The 9,296-nt window shown below is 38.3% G+C and overlaps 1 protein-coding gene across 2 annotated transcripts in view; it reads left to right on the top strand.

Moving 5' to 3' along the window:
* The first annotated feature begins 2,364 nt into the window (after window positions 1–2,364).
* The window catches only part of SLC7A9 (solute carrier family 7 member 9), a 52,412-nt gene continuing 45,480 nt past the window's right edge, over window positions 2,365–9,296 (top strand). For both annotated transcript variants that reach the window (XM_069082615.1, XM_069082614.1), the window contains exons 1-2: window positions 2,365–2,481; window positions 3,294–3,390. In XM_069082615.1, the coding sequence (XP_068938716.1) occupies window positions 3,304–3,390 (87 nt within the window). In that variant the 5' untranslated portion in view covers window positions 2,365–2,481; window positions 3,294–3,303. The remainder of the gene's footprint in view (window positions 2,482–3,293; window positions 3,391–9,296) is intronic.

Here is a 9,296-nt window from a genome sequence, read left to right as displayed (position 1 = left end):
AACTTTGTCTGTCTCTGTTTCCTCATCTGTAAAATGGGGATAGGAGTAACCTATACTTCTCAGGGTTGTTGTGAGGATCAGATGAGATAATATTTGTAAAGGACTTTGCAAACCTATATAAACTATATGAAACACTGTATGTGTAACTGTATAAAATACTAGCTATTATTGTAAGTGGGATGGATTTCCCTTTGGGAAGTTGCAAAATTATTTCTATGGCTCTAAACTTCTTAATAAAACTAAGACTCATTTTCTTAAATCAATATTTACCAACAGTGTTGTATGACTCTGCTTCTTGGAGCAATGTAGTATCTGAAAAGTTGAAAATGAGCATCACCCCAAGGACAATGGAGAGGCCAAGGGTGGGCATGAGCAGATTGTAACCCATTACAAAGAACTATGAAGAATCAGAGTAAAAGATGTCATCAGAGACATTTATGAGTGAAAAAGCAGATAGGGGGACGGCTAGGTGGTGCAGTGAATAGAGCACCAGTCCTGGAGTCAGGAGGACCTCAGTTCAAATGCAGCCTAAGACACTTGACACACTAGCCGTGTGACCTTGGGCAAGTCACTTAACCCCAATTGCCCAGCCTTCCCCCCTGCAAAAAAGGAAATAAAAAACATTTTTTAATGTAAAAAAGTATTTTAGAAGAAAACCTGAAGAATATATTTTTTAAACAAAGAAAGAAAAAGCAGATAGGCTGGTCATGGGGTAAGAGCAAAAAATAATGTATAAACAGCCAACTGGACTCCCCTTATATCCTTGTGATGTCATGGGAAAACAAGGAAAGCCCCCACATTGACTTAACCTTTTGGGGTAAATTTATGGGAGGGCATGGACAGAAATCACACAGGATCAGCGGCATGAATGGATTGCAAACTGAATCATTGGAGAGAATATTTACATTGATGAAATCACAGATTTGTTCAAGCAATTATCGATGCCATGTTAACAATTTGACTCCCAATGGAGCTGGTTATTTGAGGGTATCTCTCATGGAGGCAGTTGTAAACAGTATATTCCAAAATATAATGGAATCTTTTGTCCCTGAAGTTCCCAGTGTGCTTTACAAAGCTCATTTCCATTTTAATTTTTCAGTTTAGAGTTCATGAAGAAATTTCTGCTCCAAAGGATATTGCCCTGTGACACTGCATCTTACATCCAGTTTGAAGAAAGCCTAGTCTGGTGCTTAGAAAGGGCAGCCTACCTAGCTTTAGATATGTGTGTGTTTGGGCTCCAAGGTAATTTTCAAGGTAAATACTTTGTTCTATGATCTTTTGTTCCCCAACTTAATCTCTCTCACACAGTGAAATTTCTCCCTGAGTAAGAATCATTGATAAGTAAGAACCATTAATGTTTAGGCATTAGTCAGGACCTTCCAAATTGTACTTTGCCACCTTATCTCACTTGTTCTCCCAGAAATCTTGTTGAAAAGTCAGTGGTAAAAGAGGCTGAGACTAAAAGGACACTTTTCTTCCTCTAAGGATTCCTCTGCTGGAGTCTCTTTCTTTGGTTTCTGAGTCATCTTGGATGTTGAGCCCCTTATTGAAATTCCTCTGAGACTTTGTGCTGTGCCACAGCTGTGGAGCTCTCTTTGAGAGGTACAAAGGGGTCTCTAAGAACTGTTCTGAGATTCTAAAATGGACCTTTGTAGGCTCTCACTAATAATAGTACCATCAGTAGCAAAACATTGGAACCCCAGTCACTTCCCTAGGATCCTTGGCACCTTAGAGAATTCGAGAAGAGAAGGAAGATGGAGATCTGACAGAAATGGCAAATATACACAACCTGTTCTGAATTTCCTGTGAGAAACATGCATCTGTGAAATTTCAAGTTCTTGGTTTTGAATAGAAAGAAAAAATTCAATGGGAAATAGTAGATGAAACAAGACATCTCATATCTTCATTCCATCTACTTGGTATTCAACTATATTGAAAAATAAATCAATAGCTTTGGTCAAACCTCCTGACCTAAGCTAGGAAGAAAACATCTTAACAAATGAGTTATATGAACCGCAGTTAATGTTTGTAGAACTCCTCATGGGTAAGCTGTAAATAGAACCTTTTTAAAAACAATATAGTAATAAATGCAAAATTATCTTATTTTTATCTTAGAGATTGGAAAAACAAGGTCTTTCTTTAGAATGTATATATGAATGAACGAATCCTCACTGGTGTGACTTGACATTTGTGGAAATTGGTAGAAATTTGGTTTGCACTCATAAACAAAACCAAAGGCATTTTTGGAGAGAAGTTATCTTGCCCCAGCTTCACAGCTTTGTTTTTTTGTGTGTTTCTCAGCTTCCTTGCAGAAAAATTCGTTTAATAATTACCTCTTGACGACCTCTGTACCTTCTTCCTCTACTCCTAAGCATAAGACATGGGTGTTCCCAAGTGAGTGATTTAGTGTAAAAGGAATCCAAATCCTTAAAGAAGGAAAAGCTCATCTCCTAGATCTATAAGATCAAAGAGAGAAGGAAGGTAAGTGCATGATGGAATCACTCAATCAAAAGTGTCAGGAGGGGGTTTCTTTTGGGAAATGAGGAATTTGTCTTAACTGTAATGCACTATTGAATTAACTTTCAACTAGTCTTCCTTAACTATTCTTTCATTCTATGATGTATTAGTGTTCAATGACCATTTTCTGAGAACTCACTATGTGCAAAGTAAAAAGCACAAATGACATGGGATTATTGCCAGGCACTATATACAGATGTAATATTTATTTTTTCCTTTAGAACAAAATTCAAAAGTGTTGTCAAAAGTTTTCTCACTAAATCAGCATTAAAAAGCAGCATGCTTTGCCATAGGTATATATGTAAGATACAATAAGGTTGTGAGTCCCCCAAAATGAAGCAAATCTGAGCTGATTTCATAAGTCTTGACATGCAGGAAGGTCTGATTTTATAGACATAAATAATGAGTATCTAAATATTTATGCAACTGATGATTTTAAATTGTGTAAAGATTAGAATTGCGTCATTTCACAGATTGTTTCACTACTAGAACGAACAAGATTACTTGTCAATGACAGAAAAGTTGTACTGCCCTAAGATATGTAAATCCATCAATTTTGGAGTTAATTAGAATAATTAAACTTACTACAGATTCATTGGAGTTCAATTCTCAAAAATGTTGGCAGAATTGCTAGCCTTTAATTTGACAGTGAAAAACTAGGGAAAACCTTGATGCTGTACGTTTGTCTATTAATCCTACTATAGTCAGTAGGGAACAAGTCTTGTACTTGATGAATATTCTATTTTTCTTGTCTTATATCATCCTAAAACCTACAGAGAGGTTAAAATGGAGGAAAAGAGTGTAAGAAAAAGAAGAGAGGATGACCAGTCAATCCAGAGTAAAGAACCTAAAAGTACCAACCTACAAAAAGAGGTGAGTGCTATTCTTCCTTCTAAAAAGTTGGTGTTCTCCTCTTTGTGATAGGAGCTGGTATGTAAAGAATTGCAGCCAAAATCAAATCAATGTCTGTTTAATTAATTTTTTCATTTTTAATTAAAAAGTGCCATAAGTGTTTTGCTCCTCCCCTCTCATTATTGAAAACCTGTTATTATAATAATGATTCCTTCTATCCTGCAAAGGGCTTTACAGTTTGTAAAGCACTTTCACATGTATCATTCCCTATGATACTCACAATTACTCTATAAGGTAAGCAGAACTTACCTATCCCTATTTACAGATGAGGAAGCTGTGGCTACAAGAGATCACAGGTCCTACTCAAGGTCACATGGATAGGCAGGGGCAGATGTGTAGCTTGAACCCATGTTTTCTGAATCCTAGTCTGGTGTTCTTTCCATTACCCCATGATGTTTTCATGCTTCTTAAAAAATATGTCCTTGATTGGCATGAGGCAAAGGGGTCCTTATTCAGGTAAAATCCCACAATAAACATCATGGTACATCCAACTCCTTTGACTGTAGTGAAATTTTCAAATAATGAGTACTTTGAAGTGGCAGGAAGGCATCCAGGTGGCAACATCTAATAGGCAGCTGGAAATACAGGTAAGGGGAAAAAAATGAAGACAAATTTGAGAGTTGGCAGCATCGATTGAAAAATGTGAGAGTTAAAACCTGCAATGAATTATGCAAAGGCAAAAGTATAAATATTGCAAGGAGAAAGGGAAATTAACAAAAGCAACAAGAAAAGAGTGGTTCAAGAGCTAGGAGGAGAGCCATGTGATGTGTTGTCACATGAACCAAGGGAGGGAGTTTTAAGGAGGAAATAGTGATTTCAAATGCAGCAGAATAACTAAAGGAAAAGGAGATAGAGGAAAAGACCACTAGGTTTGCCCATGGAATTAATAGGGAACATTTTCAGCTGAGTGAAAAGAATAGAATCCAGATTTGTGATGTCAGAGGTGAAATAGATAGACAGGAAATGGAGGAAGAGGATACAGAACACTGATTTAAGTTTGGTCATGAATGAAAACAGAGAAAAGATGGTTGTTAAAAGGAGAACAAGGCCAAGAGAAGATTTTTTTCAAAATAAGAGAGATGTGTACATGTGGTGGGATTCCCCAAATTTCTATTCAAATCTGGTTCCCTAAATAAAGCCTTACGATTAGCTTTTATCCTTTCCTATAGGTCACCTGACCCTGCCGAGCAAAACTGACATCACCCTGATTATTAGCCACTCTAGAAAAGAAACAAAAGTAGAAAAAAATTTATTTGGGGAATTCTAGCATGAGCCTCATTCTCTTAAACTTGTTGCCTATATAATTGGATTTAGAAAACTATACTGTAATGTTAAGAGTATTGAAATAGACTGCAGTGGTCTTGAAATAGAATAGAAAATAGAACGCAAATAACACAGACACATCCCTGCAGTTTGGACTTAGAAAAGCACAAATTAGCATTAATTATATTGTATTGTATTTTTATTTATTTTGTTAAACATTTCTAATTGCATTTTAATCTGGTTCATTTGGAGTTTTGTTGGCTTCTTGTGGCCAATGGTTTGATCCCTCTGAATTCTAGAAGATATGGGTTGAAATCCTGCCTCTACCACCTACTATTTTGTGTGACCTTGGGCAAGTTACTTTTCCTCTTTGGAGACTTAGTTTACTCCTCTGTAAAATTATAGGACTGAATACAACCACTAAGGTCCCTTAAATCTCAGTAAAGCCATGATTCAATACTCTGGATTTTTAAAACCTAACTTCTATTTTTGAAAAACATTATTGAATCCCACAGTTTGATGGCAATTGGAGGACAAAAGTCCAACTATTTGGAATTCACTGGGGGTTATGAAATCCCCCTAATGAAATAACTAGCTTGACAATAAGCAATCAGATTGACTAATACTCTCCCTTCTGGTGCCTCTCCCTAGTCAGAGATTACAGCAAATGTGATATGGCCTTCTGGCCAGTTTGGAAATCTAAGAGAGAACAAAGAAAAACCCAATGTCAGGGCTCAGAAGATAAGACAGGGAAATCCCCAGTCAAAACAATGACAGTAAATACAAAAACTGAAGATTCCTCCTCTACAGAAAATGTAACAGCTAGTTTTTAGCCCCCAGAGACTTTAATATTTCTAGCATGCATAGCAGACATCTGGGAATAACCCATAATAGATATGAAGAGAAAAGCAACAAAGAGGCATAATAAAACAGCCTTTGGCTCTGAACCAGAAACAGCTGGATTAGTAGCTCACTCTCCTGATCCCAGCCATTTTTAGATTATTCCACACTACTTCTCAGAGTTATTATTTCCAGAATCAAATAGAGAACGTAAGTAAAACAATTTGTAAGGCATACAGCAGTGTGTAAGTAAAAAGATTTGTTTTTATCATTAGCATTTCATTCTCACTGCTCTGGTCCTTAAACAATGCCTGCAAAGCATTATCTTGAAAGACTGGAGAGAAATCAGGGAGGGCTCTGGTAATTAAGTGCTATAAGGCTACCTTGAGACTTAAGGGCAGTCTGAGCTGTTTACCACAACAGGAGGCTGGAACAGTCAGACTTAATCCCTTGGAAGGGCTGGCTCGGTTCCCAGATTGAGTTCCTATTAGCCCTTCTTAGCAACAGGTTAACTTTCAAGATTGTCCCATGTTTTTCAAAGCTAACTTGAGATCTTTCTAGCTGAGATCAGGTGAGACTGGAAGAAAGGAGTCAACCCTGAGAAGAATTTCCTAGAGCAGAAGAAGTCCCAAGAGACTGGTCATTTTTCCCTGAGGCCCTTGAGAAAGGTTGTTCTGGTTTAGCCCTGGAGCTGAAGGTTTAGGATTGGTGTAACTAACATCTCCAACAGAGAAGATGTCAACATGATTTAGGAGTACTCTGATGTCAAAGACAGACTCAAAGAACTAGGGTTAGTTTAGGACACCTGTAACCACCATAAGATGTGGACCCAAATACTTCTATTCTCATCCACAGACTGCAGGGCATCTCCCAGATGGAAACTACCTACAAGACTCCTGGTTTTTGGGCTACCCTTTTCTAATAGTCTCATCTCCCTTCCTTGATGTGCCCTCCCCCCTCTTTTCCCCTTTTCTCCAGTGAATGAATTTGGCACCTACTTCTTCTGGTCAGGATTAGACCTTGGAAAGGGAGTGCCAGCCTCTCCCTTTTACAAAGAATCCTGCCTCAGGATTTTCCAGAATGAATTTCTGGAATGCAGATTCAGCAGTCAGAAGGTTATATGACCCAAATTAAGTATGTAATTGCTATCTGAATTCCTCTAAGAACTAAAGAATTACCCGAATAGTAATAGGTTCTTCACTAATTTATCTTTGTGGCTCAGCATTCCACAGTGTCAAAGATAAAGGATTTAAGTGACTCACTTTTATGTCTGCTTGTGATTATAAAGATGTCCTTTTGGAACCATAAGGATGGCCCTGCACTCTTCAGAAGTTAGAACTGAGTGATCATGCATGAAATGTATACACATTCAACTCTGCAGCTATTCAGGGTATTTAAGGCTTCTTTTTTAAAATACTTGCTTTTAGTGATATTGGCTTTTATGCAAATCAAGGTCCCTGCAAGATTAAGCTACAGAGAATCCAATAGCATCAACTAGGGAAACGAGACTGATCTTGGGCTAAATCCTTCAGGAGGATCTCCTTCCCTCCTCCGATTGTCAGAGCTAGTTGCTTATAACCTGGACTGCCAGAGGAGAGGAGCACCGGAGAGCTGGAGCCCCCACCAGTGATGATCCTAAATCTTCTCTTTTCCAGTTTCGTGCCCAATTACTTGAGCTGATTCTCATATGATATTTCAAGGCCCCTCCTCTGGATGCTCTCCAGTTTATCCTCTTCTTCTTAAACTATGGCATAACAAAACTGACTACAATACTCCACATGTCCTGACCATGGCAGAGGATAGCAGGATCGTGCCTTTCTGGAAGCTGTATCACTCTTAATGTAACACTATATCATATTAGCTTTTCTTGGCTAATAAATCACACTCCTGACTCTTAATTATTTTGCAGTCCACCAAAACTTCCAAATCCCTTCCAAACAAACTTCTGTCCAGTTCTGTATAAACCTCCCCCCTCCCGTCCCTGTAAAATTGGTTTTTTAAACCCCAGTACAAGGCACAATACTTCTCCTTATCAAATTTTATTTTATTAGTATCAGCCAAATGTTAGTTCAGCCTGTCAAGTGACCTTGAGAAAATAACGTAACTTCTCAGGGCCTTAGTTTCCTTATTTGTAAAATAAAGTGAGTTGGACTTAATGGCTGTGAAGTTCCCTTCCAGCTCCAAATCTCTGATCTAGTGGTCCTAAGATGTTTCTTGATCCTGACCCTGATAACCAGTGTGTTTTCTGTGCTTCCCAGCCTTGTGTCATCTGCAAATATGATGAGCACACTATTGATGCCTTTTTCCAAGTCATTGCTAAAAATGTCAGATAATCTGTTTCCTACCTTCTCCTGCTGACATTCATAGCTCAATCAAGACAACCACAGGAAATTCATCTAGATTGCCTCTGTGCCTAGCCTTCAAATTTCAGCTGCTGCCAGTCTAAGGAAGAATATAATTTGTTGGTCTTTTCATGGGAAATATTCTTGGGCCAGTGTCACCAGTGTTTACATGAATTAAATTGTATTCTAGGTACCTTACTTTTTTTTTTGGAGGGGAGAATGTAGGGCAATTGGAATTAAGTGACTTTCCCAAGGTCACGGCTAGTTTTTGTGTTAAGTGTCTGAGGCTGGATTTGAACTCAATACTCCCCTGACTCCAGGGCTGGTGCTCTATCACTGTGCCACCTAGCTGCCCTGATACCTTACTTCTTGCAAAACCTCAAAAGCAGTTCTTAATTTTTCTCATGTCCCAAATCCTTTGGCTGTCTACTGAAGCCTAGAGAAGTCTAGAGAAGACTCCTGAGAATAAATACACAAAATAAAATTAGAAAGGAAGCCATTTATTTTGAAAAAGTTACTAAAATGCGTATTAAAAATATCACCAACAAGTTCACAGACCCCAGATTAAATCTTCAATTGTCTCTTTGTCCTCCCCAAACGTATCATCAACAACACAAGTTCACGTCCATCCAATGTAAACCCAAACACTGTCCTCAGTCTGTATAATGCCTTTCTTTTTGTCTTTCTCTAATGCAGTAACACAATGCTACTCTGTCCTGTGGCAATGACTTCACTGTGAGACTTAATTTTATTTCCATGGCTTAAAAATTAATTCCAGATGATCAGCTTCTTTGAGCTTAATCTGGCCCTTAAACGGTCCAATTTGGTAGCATCTATAAGGACTCACATTCTGCTGGCACAGCCTTTGAAAACCCCAGGTCATTCCATGCCATGGTGAAGTATCAGAGGAGGACTTTAGTAGAGGCCACCAGAACTCTTGAAGACCAGCTACTAAGTCATAGAGAGGTTGCATTCTGCATTAGTGGGGGCACTACTCACACCAAAGAAATGACTGATCCTTGAAATATTAAAGTATCTCCAGGGGCAGCTAGGTGGCACAGTGAATAGAGCACTGGCCCTGGAGTCAGGAGGACCTGAGTTCAAATCCAGCCTCACACAGCTTAACTGTGTGACTTTGGGTGAGTCACTTAACCCTAATTGCCCTGCCTTCCCCCCTCCAAAAAAGACAAAAAAAAAGGTATCTCCTTTTATAAAACATCACTTATAAGCTATGCAGTGCAAATAAGAAAGACCACAATATATAGAATTAGGAGATGTGGGTTCAAATCTCTGCTCAGAAATTTACTAATTATGTGAAAGTCTCTTCCTTTCTCTAAAACTCAAATTTCTTATTTGGAAAATTAGGATAATCATACTTTTTCTGTCTACTTCACATGATTATTGTTAAGAAGGCATTTTGTA

Source organism: Petaurus breviceps, unplaced genomic scaffold (genome assembly GCF_028583685.1).
Source record: "Petaurus breviceps papuanus isolate PSGF00001 unplaced genomic scaffold, PetGlider_PUasm1.0 171, whole genome shotgun sequence".
Taxonomy (NCBI): Eukaryota; Metazoa; Chordata; class Mammalia; order Diprotodontia; family Petauridae; genus Petaurus; species Petaurus breviceps.
Note: the sequence above shows the minus strand (reverse complement) of the source record. Positions and strands in the feature narration are given on the sequence as shown.